The 21,817-nt window shown below is 46.3% G+C and overlaps 1 protein-coding gene across 1 annotated transcript in view; it reads right to left on the reverse strand.

The window, feature by feature from the left end:
• The window catches only part of PLCB1 (phospholipase C beta 1), a 630,414-nt gene that overhangs the window by 57,183 nt on the left and 551,414 nt on the right, over positions 1–21,817 (reverse strand). Inside the window, exons 28-30 of the mRNA XM_066595662.1 lie at positions 21,396–21,472; positions 21,217–21,306; positions 17,794–17,851 (exon numbers count right to left, since the gene is read on the reverse strand). Coding sequence (XP_066451759.1) covers positions 17,794–17,851; positions 21,217–21,306; positions 21,396–21,472 — 225 coding nt within the window. The remainder of the gene's footprint in view (positions 1–17,793; positions 17,852–21,216; positions 21,307–21,395; positions 21,473–21,817) is intronic.

Here is a 21,817-nt window from a genome sequence, read left to right on the forward strand (position 1 = left end):
AAAAAAGTAAGCCCCCTAGGAAAACCAGGATACAAATTGGATTGGAAAGGGTTAAACGTCTGGCTCTGTCCGCAGTGATGAGACAGAAGCGTAATCGAAGACATTGCTCCCATTGATTTCAATGAGAGCAAAGCCTATCTATTACACTTCTGGCTCTGACCACCAATAAAGATGTCTGGCTTAACTGACTGACAGCAGGCTGAAGATCAGCTGATTGGCAGGGATCCCAAGAGGCAAACCCCCACAATCAACTACTAATAACCTACCTTGAGGATAGATCATCAATAGTAAATGCCTGGAAAACCCCTTTAATCCCATATTTTTCTAAGGGTAATGGATGTCACGGTTAGGTTATGGTCACGTCTGCAATATTTTGCCAGAAACTCAACGGACCCCATTTTACTGAATGGAGTCCATGAGGCACTGTTCATGTCCAGCATGTGCCGGATCTGCATATTCCATTTTTTTCATTGCTGAGCTCCTGTGATGAAACAATGGAAACCTAAAGAGCTAGTATGAACCCAACCTTAGGTATCTGCTATTTCAGGATTTTGCTGAGTGAGGTATAAAAGACAGGCTGTGGCACACAATTTGGGTTGCTGTGTTGCCATAGTGGTGAAGATTGAACAAGCATGAGCAGGTGCTACAAGGTTGGTCGTGGCCAAGTCGGGAGTTGCATGTGAAGTGATTGGGAGTAGCAGAGTCATGTGAGTTGTGCCTGGAGTCCCTTTAGCCTCTTATGTGGAAGGGGAGTCCGGACAGTTGATTGTGAAAGCTGAGGTTGCTACAGTCATTTCCCCCTATTTTCCTGAGTCTTCAACAATAAGAACTGTGAATGAAAAAAAGCGGAGTTGCCATATTGAGTGCCTACAGCGCATTGCCTAAAGTTGAGAGACTGTATGTTACGGAAGTGACCAGCAATGTAACTAAGCGATTATGAGCATAACTTGCAATGGGCCGTGTTTGTGCTAAAGCCCGTAACTTGTTCTTGCAAGGGCTAACAAGATGAAACACTGTTGCCAGAGTCTTCCACATTGTGTAACAGACATATGTCGAGCTCAAGTTAATGTACCGCTGATCCCGTTAAGTAAATGTATCACTGATAAAGCCGCCAAGTAAGGTGAATTGTTGACTTTTAGCTTCTGCGCTCCTTCTCTTATTCCACCTGCACCTTAGGGTCCCCCACGAGCTCAATAACAGCTCTATTTGTAGGCAAAATTTGCGATTTTTAACCAAACCATTTCTAGAATGCACAGCTTAGAGGGAAAAGTGCAATAAGCAATTTTGAAATAAGAAAAGACGTCTTGTGAATTTCTAGTTTTAGAAGAATGCAAGAATGTACAGTATAATTCCTTCCAAGCATTGGATATTATGTCCGTCTAGTCTTGGTGCAGTTTAACCAAGCCAGGCCATGTCTAGGAGGTTCTCAGACATTTCCTTCCAAATTGTCCATAGTTACTGATGCTTCCTGTATTTAATTTATTTCCTTTCCTTTACTAGTTTAAGGACATGGAATGCTGCAGCTGACTAATGGTACTGTCAGTGTAATCTAGTTCCTTCCGCTGACTGAACAGAAGATTCCACAAGAAATCAATGTATTTGATTAATATAATAGAATCTTAGCTGTAATCAATCTTGTATAACACAACCTGTTCCAGCTGCCAGTGTCGACCATGCCCCACAGCAACCACTAAAGGTTTCCATCCTAACCACCTATATGTATCAGACAGGCACTCAGTAATAAATCTTGGAAATACAGTGAGCCCTCAAGTTACATTGGCCTCAGGATACAATGGTATAGACATACAATTGTCTTTGCCGGTCGTCATAACTCGAAACTAGACTTAACATACAATTAGACAGGCAGTCCATCTGAGGCACATGCTGGAAAATCCAGCTAATCAGCAAGGGCATTTCACTGGTAAGACTGAAGTGCCTGAAAGTAAGTATCTGTCTATAACAGTACGGTAATACATGTACTGCCCTTTACCTGTCCCAGGATGATCTGCCCCTTTGGACAACAGGTGAGGGCGGCTTCATGTTATTGTTTCTGATGCCCTTTGTGCTCTACAAGATCCTGAAGAAGCCTACGTTCTCCACATAGGAAGTGAATCTTCCAGCAGCTCTTTTTGACTTGCAAGGACTTTTCATATCTGTATGAGTTGTCTGCTTTATTTTCCTCAATTTCATTTTGTATTCTTTGAAGTTGAAATTCTGGAAACTTCAGAACCAATTACCAGTAATGGATCATAAAATAGATGGATTGGATGGCTTCCCGGGGCCGGAGTCTCCCGGGGGTCCCCATAGCCATCCAAATGTCCCATCATTCAGTAGCCTCTTAACTCTTTGAATCAATGAAAACCACTCCTACACACACTACCGCCACACGACCGAGTTTCCCCGATAATAAGACCTACCATGAAAATAAGCCATAACTACACTACAAGAAAAAAAGCAATACTCACCTGGCAGGCGCCGTCCGGGTCCTTACTGCTGGCCTCCGGCGCTCCGGCAGGCTTCTGTGTAGTCCTCAGCACGGACAGAGCATTTCTTGCTGGTAACGGGGCTTGAATACCCCACCTCCAGCAAGCGATTGCTCTGATTGATTCATGAGTGCTGCCTCAGCCAATCAGAGCTGGCACTCGACGAACAAATCACAGCCATTCAATAACAGCCCTGAGATGCTCTATCAGCGCTGAGGACTACATGGAAGCCTACCAGAGCGCTCATTTCTTGTATTCTATGCTGCAAAGAATAATATGGTCCACCACGGCATAGAAGGTATCAATATACTGTAGTAAAGGCATAGACGTACCAGCATTGTTAAAGAATACAGTACTGCATGTTGACCATCTATATTCTTATACTATTTAGACTCGGCAGAGTTGGCACAAGGTATGGCATTTGGTATATGCCCACTGGCCCCTACTTGTAGATTCTACATTCCCTCCGGTGCCTTTGGTTTGAGACTGGTTTATAAGTATGCCGGATTTATTTCCTGATATGCTTTAAATTACAGCCAAGTTATGAGGAAACATTTCCTGGCGGTCTATGCAAATATTAGAATGATTTGGTGTAATTAGAATGCTAAGAAATAAAAATTGGCTTCAAGTACGTTATCTACTTATCAAATTTCATAATTATAAAATGCTAATTTCCCTGGAAAAGAACATAGCACACATTGCATCAAGCCAGGTCTTCCCAGTAGGAGGGATGCGCCGTAAACCCTTCTTAATATATTTATGTCACAGATATAATTGAAGCTCCGGCTTCTTCATGCTAATATCTGATATTGATATCTTCATGTCACAGTTATTCATCTATGAAGAATGAATTGTGATAAGCAATGCCGGGAATATTGGTAAATCAACATCATTCTACCCGTGATGGAAAGCCCTCCCCGCAGCTTGCTCACTACGTTGTATATTCAAGACATTGATGGAAGCCAAAAGAATGAGGCTGTAAGAGCAGGTGGCGGTAAAAGAAATCATGGATATACTACTACGCCTGTTCACAGCCAGTCTACGCAGGGCCCACATGGGTGGAATTTTTACTCAAGGACACAGAGCTGCAGAATTCTGCCCCAACATTTGCAGGTCTATTTGTGGATATTTTTCTAGAATTCTCAACTTCAGGGCTTATTCAGACGGGTGTATATCGATCGGGTTTTCACGCCTGACCGATATACGCTGCACCTCTCTGCAATGGGAGGAGGCAGGACGGGACGGTAGCTAGTGCACTGAGCTCCCCCTCTCTGCCCCTTGTCATTGTTTGCAATGGGAGGTGGCGGTATGGGGCGGAACTTAGTTCTGCCCCCTCCCACCCCTCCCATTGCAAACAGTGGCGAGGGGCGGAGAGGGCGGGTCTCAGTGCACTAGCTCCTGGCCTGTCCTGCCTCCTCCCCTTGCAGAGAGGGGCAGCGTATATTGGCCGGGCGTGAAAACCCAACCGATATACGCCCTTCTGAATAAGCCCTCACAGACATAAAAAGATTAAAAAAACATGGCTGCTTTCTTCTAGAAAAAATGGAGGAAGTTTATTAAAATCGGCATTTTAAACGCCGGTCTTCATATGATTTTTTCCAGCTTACGATAGAAGAAGAGGCGCAAACTCCTTCATATATTAGACGCATCTTGGCACCCCCATGTGCCTATACTGAAATGTAGACCAGGTCCGATCTTCTGTACATTTCTGGTATCTTTTACAGCAGTTTTTGACACAAATTCTACGTAAATGTCACAAATCCACAGTTGCACAAAAATTTGTGACTTGTCAGAAACGGGTGTAAAAGCTTTTATAAGTGCCCCCCGCATCTTTATACCGATGTCTGGTATTACAACTTAGCCCTATTCACTTCAATGAAGCCGAGTTACAATACCAGACACAATCCATGTGTGGCATTACTTCTTAAAGAAAACAGCCATCTCTTTCAATTCCTGCACAACACACAAGCGAGATTTGCCTTAGGCCACCTTCACACAGGCGAGAAAATTGCACAAGATTTGTGCGTTGCGAGATGCACAAATGTCGCACAAATATCAACCCCATTCCTTTGAACGGGGTCATACACATGAGCGATGTTATACTGCATGGCACTGTGATGCGATATACAAATGTTCTATCTTGCATAGATTGTTTTTAACGGGGCTGACGGCAGCATCGCGCCACATGCTAGGTGCTCGTGACAAGAGGTCTTCAATTGAAAATAACGGGAAAAACTCTGCGATCCTCCACCGCGGCTGACAGCCGTGACAAAGGATCGCTACATCCCCGAAATGATGTATGTCAAAACCGCATCTGCAGGGAATTCATATGTTGGCAAACGCTACATCAGGCCGCGATTCATGGCCCTATATCGCACTCGCAAGTGTGAAGTTAGCCTTACAGCAGATGTGTATGAAGAGCGACCATAAAGCTTCTGCACGAGGAGCGCCCATAGAGCCTCTGTACGAGGAGCGACTTATCAGCTGTGTCATGCTCTGATGACAGGGGTTGGTATTTGGTAGGCATCTGATACGACGGCTCCCCCATACAAGGACTTCCCCGGTGCGGCCGGTTTATGTTTAATACTTTTCAGTAAATCATTACAGAGCTACTTCTGTTCCCATTGTGCCTCATTATCTCTCTGTGACAATCCCAGGAGGGCGACTGCTATTGATCCTCTAAGGAATTACCATACAGAAGCTACTGTAGATAACTTGCGCGTTCAAACCAAATCCATAAGAATTTTATTGGAGGGGGTATGCCGAATAGATAGGAACAATGAATGGATTTATTTCTAGAGAGCCGCGTGTACAATACAGAGCAATCTGCCTAATAGAATTATTGCGTATTGTAGCAGATTCCAAAAAAATATGTGCACAAAGCGAAGCTGCCAGGCTGAGGAACAACCTGGTATGAGTATATAGGAGGGAACAGTATAAATGAATCTCACTGTTTTCTGATCGTTGCTGCTTGGCAAAACCCACAGTTCAGTATGTTCGGGGAAAGTTTTTGCAAACTTTGTGAAGTTCACTGTGGATATTACTGTTTGTGTGGGATGAACAAAGTGCATAGTGTGAAAACTAATACATGGTCCGGGGACAAGAAGCCGTATTCTACAGTACATATGAATGCATGGAACATAATGTTCTGTTATGACAGGAGAATTCTCTACAATACATCAAAAAATTAGAACAACTGTCAGTAAAAGTGCAAACATGCATGTAGCATTGTTTCCCAGCCAAGGCATAGCATTAAGCTAATCAAACATTTCATACTGTACTTGAATGGCTTCATATTAGCAAGCAATTAAAAGGCTCATTTAAGCTGTGGCATTCAGGGATATTGAATCTGCAGATGGCATTAACCCCTTCATTTCGTATGCTGCCTGTGCCAGCCGAAGGTTAGAAGGCACCCTGTGCTAATTTTTTTGCCCCTTTCATCATAAGAAAAAAACTAAATATATTGTACTGCTAGCCAGTCTGCCTGTATTTTGCAAAAAAGCAGGATTGCAGAGCACACACACAAGAACAAATACCTCTTTATTTAGAAGCAAGCTCATTACATAAATACAGTACCAGAACTAAGTAGAAGCAAGCTCATTACATAAATACAGTACCAGAACTAAGTAGAAGCAAGCTCATTACATAAATACAGTACCAGAACTAAGTAGAAGCAAGCTCATTACTAGAGATGAGCGAACGCGTTCGTCCGAGCTTGATATTCGTGCGAATATTAGGGTGTTCGGGATGTTCGTTATTCGTGACGAACACCATGCGGTGTTCTGGTTACTTTCACTTCCTTCCCTGAGACGTTAGCGCGCTTTTCTGGCCAATTGAAAGACAGGGAAGGCATTACAACTTCCCCCTGCAACGTTTAAGCCCTATACCACCCCCCTGCTGTGAGTGGCTGGCGAGATCAGGTGTTCGCCTAATATAAAAGTCGGCCCCTCCCGCGGCTCGCCTCAGATGCGGTGTGAGTTAGATGAGGGACAGTGCTGTTTATACCGGAGCTGCTGTAGGGAAAGAATTGGTAGTTAGTGTAGGCTTCAAGACCCCCCAAAGGTCCTTATTAGGGCCACTGATAGCTGTGTGTTGGCTGCTGTTAGCAGTGGGATTTTTTTTTTTCTCAAAATCGCCTCTGCAGACCGTTGCACCTGGCATTAGGGACAGAAGTGCTGCATAGGCAGGGAGAGTGTTAGGAGTGAGTGTAGCCTTCAAGAACCTCAACAGTCCTTTCTAGGGCCATATTTATCCGTGTGCAGTACTGTCCAGGCTGCTGTTGGCTGTGCTGCATTTTTTTTGGGCTTCTCAAAATCGCCTCTGCAGAGCATTCCACCCTCCATTGATACTGCAGGGAAAGAATTGTATAGGCAGGGCCACAACACAGTTATTATTCATAGAATATACGCAGTGCTGCCTGTTGGTGGGAAAAAACTGAAAACAAATCTATTTGTCCAGCCTGTGTCCGTCCTTACGCCTGTGGAGACGTGTGAGCTGCGTGAAAAACATTGCTAAATCATACGCAGCCAGCTACGCTTTACTGCTGGGTTCGCCATTTGCTTTCCTTAATTGGGAAAAAAAATACCTGCTCTCCAAGAGTTATAATAACTCTGCTACCCTCACGTTCTGTGACACATAAGCAGGGACACAGCACAGTTATTAAACTTCTCAGGTTCATTGAATATACGCAGTGCTGCCTGTTGGTGGGAAAAAACTGAAAACAAATCTATTTGTCCAGCCTGTGTCCGTCCTTACGCCTGTGGAGACGTGTGAGCTGCGTGAAAAACATTGCTAAATCATACGCAGCCAGCTACGCTTTACTGCTGGGTTCGCCATTTGCTTTCCTTAATTGGGAAAAAAAATACCTGCTCTCCAAGAGTTATAATAACTCTGCTACCCTCACGTTCTGTGACACATAAGCAGGGACACAGCACAGTTATTAAACTTCTCAGGTTCATTGAATATACGCAGTGCTGCCTGTTGGTGGGAAAAAACTGAAAACAAATCTATTTGTCCAGCCTGTGTCCGTCCTTACGCCTGTGGAGACGTGTGAGCTGCGTGAAAAACATTGCTAAATCATACGCAGCCAGCTACGCTTTACTGCTGGGTTCGCCATTTGCTTTCCTTAATTGGGAAAAAAAATACCTGCTCTCCAAGAGTTATAATAACTCTGCTACCCTCACGTTCTGTGACACATAAGCAGGGACACAGCACAGTTATTAAACTTCTCAGGTTCATTGAATATACGCAGTGCTGCCTGTTGGTGGGAAAAAACTGAAAACAAATCTATTTGTCCAGCCTGTGTCCGTCCTTACGCCTGTGGAGACGTGTGAGCTGCGTGAAAAACATTGCTAAATCATACGCAGCCAGCTACGCTTTACTGCTGGGTTCGCCATTTGCTTTCCTTAATTGGGAAAAAAAATACCTGCTCTCCAAGAGTTATAATAACTCTGCTACCCTCACGTTCTGTGACACATAAGCAGGGACACAGCACAGTTATTAAACTTCTCAGGTTCATTGAATATACGCAGTGCTGCCTGTTGGTGGGAAAAAACTGAAAAGAAATCTATTTGTCCAGCCTGTGTCCGTCCTTACGCCTGTGGAGACGTGTGAGCTGCGTGAAAAACATTGCTAAATCAGACGCACCCAGCTACGCTTTACTGCTGGGTTCGCCATTTGCTTTCCTTAATTGGGAAAAAAAAATACCTGCTCTGCCACAGTTAATAACTCTGCTACCCTCACGTTCTGTGACACATAAGCAGGGACACAGCACAGTTATTAAACTTCTCAGGTTCATTGAATATACGCAGTGCTGCCTGTTGGTGGGAAAAAACTGAAAAGAAATCTATTTGTCCAGCCTGTGTCCGTCCTTACGCCTGTGGAGACGTGTGAGCTGCGTGAAAAACATTGCTAAATCATACGCACCCAGCTACGCTTTACTGCTGGCTTCGCCATTTGCTTTCCTTAATTGGGAAAAAAAAATACCTGCTCTCCAAGAGTTATAATAACTCTGCTACCCTCACGTTCTGTGACACATAAGCAGGGACACAGCACAGTTATTAAACTTCTCAGGTTCATTGAATATACGCAGTGCTGCCTGTTGGTGGGAAAAAACTGAAAAGAAATCTATTTGTCCAGCCTGTGTCCGTCCTTACGCCTGTGGAGACGTGTGAGCTGCGTGAAAAACATTGCTAAATCATACGCAGCCAGCTACGCTTTACTGCTGGGTTCGCCATTTGCTTTCCTTAATTGGGAAAAAAAATACCTGCTCTCCAAGAGTTATAATAACTCTGCTACCCTCACGTTCTGTGACACATAAGCAGGGACACAGCACAGTTATTAAACTTCTCAGGTTCATTGAATATACGCAGTGCTGCCTGTTGGTGGGAAAAAACTGAAAAGAAATCTATTTGTCCAGCCTGTGTCCGTCCTTACGCCTGTGGAGACGTGTGAGCTGCGTGAAAAACATTGCTAAATCATACGCACCCAGCTACGCTTTACTGCTGGCTTCGCCATTTGCTTTCCTTAATTGGGAAAAAAAAATACCTGCTCTCCAAGAGTTATAATAACTCTGCTACCCTCACGTTCTGTGACACATAAGCAGGGACACAGCACAGTTATTAAACTTCTCAGGTTCATTGAATATACGCAGTGCTGCCTGTTGGTGGGAAAAAACTGAAAAGAAATCTATTTGTCCAGCCTGTGTCCGTCCTTACGCCTGTGGAGACGTGTGAGCTGCGTGAAAAACATTGCTAAATCATACGCAGCCAGCTACGCTTTACTGCTGGCTTCGCCATTTGCTTTCCTTAATTGGGAAAAAAAAATACCTGCTCTCCAAGAGTTATAATAACTCTGCTACCCTCACGTTCTGTGACACATAAGCAGGGACACAGCACAGTTATTAAACTTCTCAGGTTCATTGAATATACGCAGTGCTGCCTGTTGGTGGGAAAAAACTGAAAAGAAATCTATTTGTCCAGCCTGTGTCCGTCCTTACGCCTGTGGAGACGTGTGAGCTGCGTGAAAAACATTGCTAAATCATACGCACCCAGCTACGCTTTACTGCTGGCTTCGCCATTTGCTTTCCTTAATTGGGAAAAAAAAATACCTGCTCTCCAAGAGTTATAATAACTCTGCTACCCTCACGTTCTGTGACACATAAGCAGGGACACAGCACAGTTATTAAACTTCTCAGGTTCATTGAATATACGCAGTGCTGCCTGTTGGTGGGAAAAAACTGAAAAGAAATCTATTTGTCCAGCCTGTGTCCGTCCTTACGCCTGTGGAGACGTGTGAGCTGCGTGAAAAACATTGCTAAATCATACGCACCCAGCTACGCTTTACTGCTGGCTTCGCCATTTGCTTTCCTTAATTGGGAAAAAAAAATACCTGCTCTCCAAGAGTTATAATAACTCTGCTACCCTCACGTTCTGTGACACATAAGCAGGGACACAGCACAGTTATTAAACTTAGATAATTCATTCACTAGAGGCAGTGGGGCCTTTCGTTTTCCAAAAAGGGCAAAAATTATATTTGGCCTGCAGTCTTGCGCCAATTTATTTCCTGCCTGGGAAATCTAATCACTGGTAATACAGCATGCTGAGGGGTAGGGGTAAGCCTAGAGGACGTGGACGTGGACGTGGCCGAGGACGCGGAGGGCCAAGTGAGGGTGTGGGCACAGGCCAAGCTCCTGATCCAGGTGTGTCGCAGCTGTCTGCTGCGCGATTAGGAGAGAGGCACGTTTCTGGCGTCCCCACATTCATCGCCCAATTAATGGGTCCACGCGGGAGACGGTTATTAGAAAATGAGCAGTGTGAGCAGGTCCTGTCCTGGATGGCAGAAAGTGCTTCGAGCAACCTATCGTCTACCCGCAGTTCTGCGCCGTCCACTGCTGCCAATCCGAATCCTCTGTCTGCTGCTCCTCCTTCCTCCCAGCCTCCTCACTCCACTACAATGACACCTGCTCAGGAGCGGGAACACTCCCAGGAACTGTTCTCGGGCCCCTGCTTAGATTGGGCAGCAGCGGTTCCTCTCCCACCAGAGGAGTTTATCGTCACTGATGCCCAACCATTCGAAAGTTCCCGGGGTCCGGGGGAAGAGGCTGGGGACTTCCGCCAACTGTCTCAACAACTTTCTGTGGGTGAGGAGGACGATGACGATCAGACACAGTTGTCTTGCAGTGAGGTAGTAGTAAGGGCAGTAAGTCCCAGGGAGCAGCGCACAGAGGATTCGGAGGAAGAGCAGCAGGACGATGAGGTGACTGACCCCACCTGGTGTGCAACGCTTACTCAGGAGGACAGGTCTTCAGAGGGGGAGTCAAGGGCATCAGCAGGGCAGGTTGCAAGAGGCAGTGCAGTGGCCAGGGGTAGAGGCAGGGCCAGACCGAATAATCCACCAAGTGTTTCCCAAAGCGCCCCCTCGCGCCATGCCACCCTGCGGAGGCCGAGGTGCTCTAAGGTCTGGCAGTTTTTCACAGAGACGCCTGACGACCGACGAACAGTGGTGTGCAACCTTTGTCGCGCAAAGCTCAGCCGGGGAGCCAACACCAACAGCCTCACCACCACCACCATGCGCAGACATATGATGGCCAAGCACCCCGCAAGGTGGGACAAAGGCCGTTCACCGCCTCCGGTTTGCACCCCTGCCTCTCCCCCTGTGCCCCAACCTGCCACTGAGATGCAACCCCCCTCTCAGGACACAGGCACTACCGCCTCATGGCCTGCACCCACACCCTCATCTCCGCTGTCCTCGGCCCCATCCAGCAGTGTAGTTCAGCGCACCGTTCAGCCGTCGCTTGCGCAAGTGTTCGAGCGCAAGCGCAAGTACGCCGCCACGCACCCGCACGCTCAAACGTTAACCGTCCGCATCGCAAAATTCATCAGCCTTGAGATGCTGCCGTATAGGGTTGTGGAAACGGAGTCCTTCAAAAGTATCATGGAGGCGGCGGCCCCGCGCTACTCAGTTCCCAGTCGCCACTACTTTTCCCGATGTGCCGTCCCAGCCCTGCACGACCACGTCTCCCGCAACATTGTGCGCGCCCTCACCAACGCGGTTACTGCCACGGTCCACTTAACTACGGACACGTGGACAAGCACAGGCGGGCAGGGCCACTACATCTCCCTGACGGCACATTGGGTGAATTTAGTGGAGGCTGGGACAGAGTCAGAGCCTGGGACCGCTCACGTCCTACCCACCCCCAGAATTGCGGGCCCCAGCTCGGTGGTGGTATCTGCGGAGGTGTATGCTTCCTCCACTAAAGCACCCTCCTCCTCCTCCTCCTCCTCTGTCTCACAATCAAGATGTGTTAGCAGCAGCATGTCGCCAGCAGTCGGTGTCACGCGGTGTGGCAGCACAGCGGTGGGCAAGCGTCAGCAGGCCGTGCTGAAACTACTCAGCTTAGGCGATAAGAGGCACACGGCCCACGAACTGCTGCAGGGTCTGACACAGCAGACCGACCGCTGGCTTGCGCCGCTGAGCCTCCAACCGGGCATGGTCGTGTGTGACAACGGCCGTAACCTGGTGGCGGCTCTGCAGCTCGGCAGCCTCACGCACGTGCCATGCCTGGCCCACGTCTTTAATTTGGTGGTTCAGCGGTTTCTGAAAAGCTACCCACGCTTGTCAGACCTGCTCGTAAAGGCGCGCCGGCTCTGCGCACATTTCCGCAAGTCCCACACGGACGCTGCCACCCTGCGCACCCTGCAACATCACTTTAAGCTGCCAGTGCACCGACTGCTGTGCGACGTGCCCACACGGTGGAACTCTACGCTCCACATGTTGGCCAGGCTCTATGAACAGCGTAGAGCTATAGTCGAATACCAACTCCAACATGGGCGGCGCAGTGGGAGTCAGCCTCCTCAATTCCTTTCAGAAGAGTGGGCCTGGTTGGCAGACATCTGCCATGTCCTTGGTAATTTTGAGGAGTCTACCCAGGTGGTGAGCGGCGATGCTACAATCATTAGCGTCACCATTCCTCTGCTATGCATCTTGAGAAATTCCCTGCAAACCATAAAGGCAGCTGCTTTGCGCTCGGAAACGGGGGCGGGGGAAGACAGTATGCCGCTGGATAGTCAGGGCACCCTCCTGTCTATTTCTCAGCGCGTACAGGAGGAGGAGGAGGAGCATGAGGAGGATGAGGAGGAGGGGGAAGAGACAGCTTGGCCCGCTGCTGACGGTACACCGGCTGATTGCCTGTCATCCTTTCAGCGTGTATGGCCTGAGGAGGAGGAGGAGGAGGAGGATCCTGAAAGTGATCTTCCTAGTGAAGACAGCCATGTGTTGCGTACAGGTACCCTGGCACACATGGCTGACTTCATGTTAGGATGCCTTTCTCGTGACCCTCGCGTTGCACGCATTCTGGCCACTACGGATTACTGGGTGTACACACTGCTCGATCCACGGTATAAGGAGAACCTGCCCACTCTGATTCCCGAAGAGGAAAGGGGTTCGAGAGTGTTGCTATACCACAGGACCCTTGCGGACAAGCTGATGGTAAAATTCCCAGCCGACAGCGCTAGTGGCAGAAGGCGCAGTTCCGAGGGCCATGTTGCAGGGGATGTGCGTAGATCGAGCAGCATGTACATCCCAGGCAGTGCAACAGTCTTTAAGGGCCTGGCCAGCTTTATGGCTCCCCACCAAGACTGTGTCACCGCTCCCCAGTCACGGCTGAGTCGGCGGGAGCACTGCAAAAGGATGGTGAGGGAGTACGTAGCGGATCGCACGACCATCCTTGGTGACGCCTCTGCCCCCTACAACTACTGGGTGTCGAAGCTGGACACGTGGCCTGAACTAGCCCTGTATGCCCTTGAGGTGCTTGCTTGTCCTGCGGCTAGCGTGTTGTCGGAGAGGGTGTTTAGTGCGGCTGGGGGAATCATCATCGATAAGCGTAGCCGCTTGTCAACCGACAGTGCCGACAGGCTAACACTCATCAAGATGAACAAAGGCTGGATTTCGCCAGACTTCTGTTCTCCACCAGCGGACAGCAGCGATACGTAAGCAATACGTAGGCTGCACCCGCGGATGGAAGCTACGTTCTCTCTCACCATCCAAAACGGGGACATTTGTGCTTCATCAATCTGTGTCTAATATTCCTCCTCCTCCTCCTCCTGCTCCTCCTCCTGAAACCTCACGTAATCACGCTGAACGGGCAATTTTTCTTAGGGCCACAAGGCTCACTCAAATAATTTTTCAGAACAATTTTTATAAGTTTCAATTAGCTTAAAAGCGTTGGAACTTTAACTTGAACCAATTTTTCGTTACACTGGGCTGCCTCCAGGCCTAGTTACCACTTAAGCCACATTAACCAAAGCGATTCACCTGCCATCTTGGTTGGGCATGGCCAATTTTTACTGAGGTACATTAGTACTGTTGGTACACCAATTTTTTGGGGCCCTCACCTACAGTGTAATCATAGTAATTTCTATGTTCTTCGCCTGCACTCATGGTACAGAAAGGTGTGTGGGGTTGGCCTACAGTTTAGCTACATAAATGTCACTTGTGCCTTGGCTATACTAAGGCTACTGAAATGGAACGAAGACTGCGCTCCCGCTATACTGCTGCTTCAGAATTGTTACTGGGGCCTGTCTTGAGTGCTACTATTGCTTACATGGAACGAAGACTGCGCTCCCGCTATACTGCTGCTTCAGAATTGTTACTGGGGCCTGTCTTGAGTGCTACTATTGCTTACATGGAACGAAGACTGCGCTCCCGCTATACTGCTGCTTCAGAATTGTTACTGGGGCCTGTCTTGAGTGCTACTATTGCTTACATGGAACGAAGACTGCGCTCCCGCTATACTGCTGCTTCAGAATTGTTACTGGGGCCTGTCTTGAGTGCTACTATTGCTTACATGGAACGAAGACTGCGCTCCCGCTATACTGCTGCTTCAGAATTGTTACTGGGGCCTGTCTTGAGTGCTACTATTGCTTACATGGAACGAAGACTGCGCTCCCGCTATACTGCTGCTTCAGAATTGTTACTGGGGCCTGTCTTGAGTGCTACTATTGCTTACATGGAACGAAGACTGCGCTCCCGCTATACTGCTGCTTCAGAATTGTTACTGGGGCCTGTCTTGAGTGCTACTATTGCTTACATGGAACGAAGACTGCGCTCCCGCTATACTGCTGCTTCAGAATTGTTACTGGGGCCTGTCTTGAGTGCTACTATTGCTTACATGGAACGGACACGTGGAGAGGACACGTAGTGCCTCAAAAACATCCCCCTCCTCCTCCAACAGGGAAAACATTGTTGGCAAATGCCTTTGCATTGGTTCGTCTGGCGGCAGTCCAAGAATTTCACCTTTACCGACACTACAAGAGAGCCCCCCCACCATCCCCCCGCCACGGCCCACTTAATCCTGGCCACATTCCGAAAACCAACAAAATACAACCGTGGTACTAGGTCCGCAGTCACCACCACATTACCACCAACGCGGTTACTGTTAAGGTGCATATAACCACGGACACGTGGAGAGGACACGTAGTGCCTCAAAAACATCCCCCTCCTCCTCCAACAGGGAAAACATTGTTGGCAAATGCCTTTGCATTGGTTCGTCTGGCGGCAGTCCAAGAATTTCACCTTTACCGACACTACAAGAGAGCCCCCCCACCATCCCCCCGCCACGGCCCACTTAATCCTGGCCACATTCCGAAAACCAACAAAATACAACCGTGGTACTAGGTCCGCAGTCACCACCACATTACCACCAACGCGGTTACTGTTAAGGTGCATATAACCACGGACACGTGGAGAGGACACGTAGTGCCTCAAAAACATCCCCCTCCTCCTCCAACAGGGAAAACATTGTTGGCAAATGCCTTTGCATTGGTTCGTCTGGTGGCAGTCCAAGAATTTCACCTTTACCGACACTACAAGAGAGCCCCCCCACCATCCCCCCGCCACGGCCCACTTAATCCTGGCCACATTCCGAAAACCAACAAAATACAACCGTGGTACTAGGTCCGCAGTCACCACCACATTACCACCAACGCGGTTACTGTTAAGGTGCATATAACCAGTCTGACTGGGGCATGCAGACACCTTGACAGAATGAATAGTGTGTGGCACATAGGTTCCCCATTGCTATGCCCACGTGTGCAGCTCCTGATGGCGGTGGCACAGGATTGTATTTCTCATTGCTTCTGTACAGCATTGTGGGCTATCGCCCCGCCCCTATTAAAGAGGGTCGCTACCTAGCCGTGCCAACCCTGTGCAGTGTGTGCCTGCGGTCCCTCGTCGTGGCAGACGCACTTCTAAATAGACATGAGGGTGGTGTGGCATGAGGGCAGCTGAAGGCTGCGCAGGGACAGTTTGGTGTGCGCTGTGGGGGGGAGGGGGTGCGGTTGGGCAGCATGTAACTCAGGAGAAGTGGCAGTGGAGTGTCATGCAGGCAGTGATTGTGCTTTGTTGGAGGTAGTGTGGTGCTTAGCAAAGGTATGCCATGCTAATGAGCGCTTTTCAGAAGTAAAAGTTGTTGGGAGGGGGGGGGGGCCCACTCTTGCCGCTATTGTGGCTTAATAGTGGGACCTGTGAACTTAGGATGCAGCCCAACATGTAGCCCCTCGCCTGCCCTATCCGTCACTGTGTCATTCCCATCACTTTCCTGAATTGCCCAGATTTTCACACATGAAAACCTTAGCGAGCATCGGCGAAATACAAAAATGTTCTGGTCGCCCATTGACTTCAATGGGGTTCGTTGTTCGAAACGAACCCTCGAGCATCACGGGAAGTTCGTTACGAATAACGAACACCCGAACATTTTGGTGTTCGCTCATCTCTACTCATTACATAAATACAGTACCAGAACTAAGCTCATATCATAAATACAACACGAGAACCAAGCTCAGTACAACAATGCAGAACCAGAACTAAGCTCTTAACATATAAAAAGCACCAGAACCAAGCTCAGTACATAAATGCAGTATGAACAATCCTCAGTACATATACAATAGCAGAACCAAGCTCATAACATAAATAAAGCCCCAGAAGCAAGCTCAAAGCAAATATACTGCACCAGAACAAAGCTCAGTACATAAATATAGCACCAGAACCAATCCTAGTATATGAATATTGCACCAGAGCCAAGCTTAGTTTATTAATACAGCACCAGAACCAAGCTCATAAGATAAATGAGAACAAAACTCACAACATAAATCAAGCACCAGAACAAAGCTCAGTACATTATGCACCAGAATCAAGCCTATAGGATAAATACAGCATCAGAACTAAACACATAACATAAATAAACTACCAGAACAAAACTCATAACATAAGTACAGCACCAGAACCAAGCTCAGCACATGAATACAGCACTAAAATCAGCCTCAATACATAGATACAGTCCAGGAACCAAGTAGCAGAACTAAGCGAATTTACTGCAGGGCTGCTGATGGGCTGACAGCAGCACCTTAAAACTGAGTAGAAAAAAGAGGTTCCCAGCAGCACAGCATATATCCTCACATAGAGCCAGGCAAAACAGTGTGCAAAAGCCAGTCAGGAAGCCAAAACCAGAGAGGCTCCAAGGGTGCAGTCAGGAATAAGGAAATAGTGACTGAATGCTGCCAGTCACTATTTCCTTATTCCTAACAGCACCTTAAAACGTCAGGGAGGAGACAAAGCCAGAGCCAGGAGGATGATAATTCATGGAGCTCAAGAAGATGATATGGAGGAAACAAATCATCTTCTTGGCAGCCCCAGCCTACATTTTCCTATTGCCCCCCATACGAGCTGGTAGCTGGCGCCCTGTGTGACCTCACAGCTCATACATAGCTAAGGCCAACCATGTATGATGCAAACAGAAGTTTATACCCCCTATGCAAAGGGAAACTCTATAACAATAAGCCTGTTGAACAAGTAAACTTAGGTTTGCTGCACTTAGTTTTCCGAGTCCTGCATCAGCCCTACTCTAAGAGAACCGGCGGGTTGTGAACCACGTTGGCCCTTGTCCCGTTTCACTTTGGCTATTCCAAACAGTCCACTCTAATGAGATAGACAGACAGACTGAGTGGAAACTGCTCACAATGCAGCACTACTTGTATATCTTAATATCCAGCAATATACACAATATTTCATCCTCATGGTTCTCCGGATACATTTCCTGCTCATTGTCTTCTATTAGATTTTTATCCCATTATTTTTCTCCTGCGACCTCTATTACTTTGCCACTACCTAATGTACTAAAGTCATTATCCAGCTGTAGCTGCTGTAATTAAAACAGAAAGTATAATGTCTATCTGCATTGGATCAGTAGCCGCATATTTATCACTGAGTGGAACATGGATATTCGGTGTAAATGCAATGAGCTCGGATACCGTACCCTTTTAAGATGCTGCACCACTTCCTGGATATAGGTTCTGATCATTTCGGTCTTCTCCCTGTGGAAAAACATAATCACAATGGTAGAGATTGGAGTTTACTCTAAATTATTACTGCAGAATGGACATTTCTCATATGTTACTCCTGACAAGAACAATTAAAAAAAATACTGCAGCTTTAATTTAGGAGGCAATCAACCTCAGTATAAGTCTAGGCAATGTAGCAATAAGCCGAGAAAAAGAGTCTGCAAACATAAAGGCTATAAACAGAGGCGTAACTTTAAGCTGTTGGGCCCCAATGTGAAACCTGTAACGAGGCCCCCAACTACAATACAGTACTGGGCTCTGGGGGATGTAATGGTAGGGGATGCAGGGGATGCGGTTGCACCCAGGCCCACAAGCCTTAGGGGCCCATAAGGTCTCTCTTCTCCATATAGGGAGCCCAGTACTATGCATATAGCACTATAGTTGGGGGCCCTGTTACAAATTTTGCATTGGGGCCCAGGAGATTCAAGTTGTACCTCTGCTGGGCTCCCTATATGGAAAAGAGATGCCTTATGGGCCCCCTAAGGCTCCTGGGCCCAGGTACAACCGCATCCCTTACAGTTACGCCAGTGGCTACAAACATAAATTCTCATTCAAGCCAATATAAAATCTGCATGTGACCTGTTTGCAATGCACAAAAATTCACAATGTAATGAGTAATGAGGAGCAAACTTTTAAAAAGTTTGGTTTGGCTGGTTCGCCAAACTTGCACAAAAATTTCGGTGTTGTCTGAATTAGTTCTAACTGAAACGGAGTTCACCAAAACCCCTAAAACTGGTGTATAACGCTATCTTAGAGCCATGAAAGCCATGTATAACACTTTGAAAGTGTTATACATGCTTTTTATGGCTCTAAAACAGTGTTATACACCAGTGTTGAGAAACTCGAACCAGTAGAACCCTTGCTAAACTTTTCTAAAAGCTTGGTTTGGGTTCATGCTAAACCAAACTTTTAGCAAAGTTCAAACCGAGAAGGGCTCTACTGGTTCAATTTGCTATTAGAAAATCTGTACCATGCCCTAAATTCTAAGCAGATTTTTCTGCTACATGTGGATGGGTTTCTAAAACATGGTCAAAGCATCTAATACTGTACATTGTTGGGAATTTTCAGTGCAAGCGAGCCAAGTAGGTAGGCACCACATTATACCTACCAATGGTAGAAGCAATGCTGCAGAGCACATCTCTAAGACCATGATGTATGCCCCAATTTTAGTGCCACAGCTTTCCTTATACAAAGGTGCAGTATGGCCCATTGACTTTTTTGGGGTGCTGTATTACAGCTTCATACAATTTGGAGCTTGTACAGAGCTGTGTAATAGCTGTATATATGAGTCTTAACCCTTTCCAATCCACTGTCTGACATCTAAAGACGTTCTGATTGAAGGCTGTACAGCTCCGATGTCAAAAGGCGTCCTGCAGGGTATTCTTACTGTAGGTCAGTGTTCCCCAACTCCAGTCCTCAGGGACCACCAACAGGTCATGTTTTCAGGATTTCCTCAGTATTGCACAGGTGATGTAATTATTGTCGGTGCCTCAGACATTGCCACAGGTGTTCTTACCATAGGATATCCTGAAAACATGACCTGTTGGTGGTCCCTGAGGACTGGAGTTGGGGACCCCTGCTGTAGATTACTGGCCGCTGTGTTGTCGGGGGAATCTCCAGCATGTCACATACCGTAGTACTGGCTCTAGCCAGCAGATGGCGCCATTGTATAATGGCAGAAAGAGAAAGCCCCATAGGAAACCCTGAATCCAAAATTTGATTGCAAAGGGTTAAATAAGAAGCAGTACAGTAAATGTCATTCAATGATGTCAATGGGTGGCGATTAGAGATGAGTGAACGTACTCGGATAAGCACTACTCGTCCGAGTAATGTGCCTTATCCGAGCACCGCTGTACTCGTGCAGAAAGATTCGGGACGCGCTGCGGAGCGGGGAGCTGCAGGGGAGAGCGGGGAGGAACGGAGGGGAGATCTTTCTCACCTGTCAGCAGCGGAGAGCCCCGAATCTTTCTGCACGAGTACAGCAGTACTCGGATAAGGCACATTACTCGGACGAGTAGTGCCTATCCGAGTACGTTCGCTCATCTCTAGTGGCGATGGAAATCTTGTGAAGGCCCTCAGGCCTACCATGGATCTCAGCCTACTAAGCCATGCCTGTGGCAAGGCTTGGTAGAATGCTGGAAAAGGTGGGATACTGAACCATTGCAGTAAATCGCACAAGCATTTAGATAATCACAGGCACAAGTCCCCCCTATGGAAACTAAAAAAAAAAAAAAAATAAGCTTAATACATTTTGTTGAAATATTACAAAAAAATATATAAGTTAAAACATACTCCCCTTTCCTATTTCTAACATGAAGGGCAAAACAAAACAACAAAAAAGAAACATATTTGATATTTTCACGTCCATTAAAGTCTGAACTTTTAAAAGCTCACATTATTTATAGCGACTGTTGTAAGAAAAAAATCCGCAATTCCAGAACTGCAGTTTTTTGTCCCATTGCCACTTTTGAATAAAATTTGAATAAAAAGTGATCAAAAAGTTGTATGTACATAATAATGATACCAATAAAAGCTAAAGCTTGCCCCAGAAAAAAATCAAACCCTCATACAGCCCCATTAAAGGAAACAGAAAAATGTTATAGGTGCCAGAATGTGGCACCAGAAAGTAAATTAAAAAATATATTTTTTTATTTAAAGTAGTAAACCATAATAAAAAATGCATAAATTTGTCATTGCTGTAATCCCATCAACCCACAGAATAAAGTGAATATTTCATTTTTACCACACTGTGAACATTGTAAAAACAAATCCCCTACCCTATAAAAATGGCAGAATAGCATTTTTTTCCATTACCCCCTACTTAAGAAAACTTAGTATGTTAAATGGTACCAAAAACTGCAAAAAAAACAACAACCCCATACAGCTCTATTGATGGAAAAATTGAAAAGGTATGATTTATGAAAACGGGGATGTAAAAACAAGAACAAAAAACCAAAAGGTGCTGTCATTAAGGGGTTAAGCGTATAGACAGAACAGATACATAGGTAATTCAAATATAAATACGTCTGCACTCACATTGAGCTGATGCTAAGATGATGCTAAAATATTTCTAATTATCGGGTAAAAAAGCATAAGCCGAAGGAGTTTGATGTCTGATGTTTCCATCAGTGATGGCCAATCATGTCGTTAGCATAGAGACACACGGCAGTGGTAAGAGATCTCATTATCGGTTGAGCTAAAATATCTGCAGCGGAACAATCCGAAATGTTTGCTTCCCCGGCTTTAATTGGTGAGACCACAAGATACAGAACCCAGACGGTGGTTAGTTCTATGATGTCTACGGAGTACATTGACATGGTTTAGTGGACCGTACTTACTCCTCCATTTGATTCTTATCTTTTGATTTAGTTTCTGTAACTTTTTCTTGCCGTTTCTTGTCCATCTTCTTTTTTAACTCTTTCTTTTCCCTTCAGGAATACAAGAAATAATATAAATATATAAATATAAAGAACATTACAATCTACTGTATTCTATAGACAATGACAAGTAGTTATACTTTTCAGATGTTTCCTTGAGCTTTTTCAGCTGGCTGTTCTGGCATTCCTCGGCCACATCTGTCAACTTCTGGATTAGCTGCAATGGAAAAGCATTAATGTCAATAGGGGAGACAATGAAGAATATTGGAGAATCAGCCACCATTTCCTGACCCTGCAATACTATGCTGTATCCTGCGGTTGTACATTTTCTGTAGGTAAAACTTATTTTCTGTATAATACACTATCCTACCAAAAGCGGTTGAACACCTGAGCAAGAATAAAAATCAGTATTTATTTCCATATGTTAATACCTAGTGGGATCCATTTGGCCCTAATGACAATGGATATTCTTCGTGGCATACTTTCTATTAATGTCTAATACACTTTAGCTGGTATTTCCCTGCATTCATCCTGCAAACATCTGGCATGTTTTCTCAAAGAA

Source organism: Eleutherodactylus coqui, chromosome 3 (genome assembly GCF_035609145.1).
Source record: "Eleutherodactylus coqui strain aEleCoq1 chromosome 3, aEleCoq1.hap1, whole genome shotgun sequence".
Lineage (NCBI taxonomy): Eukaryota > Metazoa > Chordata > Amphibia > Anura > Eleutherodactylidae > Eleutherodactylus > Eleutherodactylus coqui.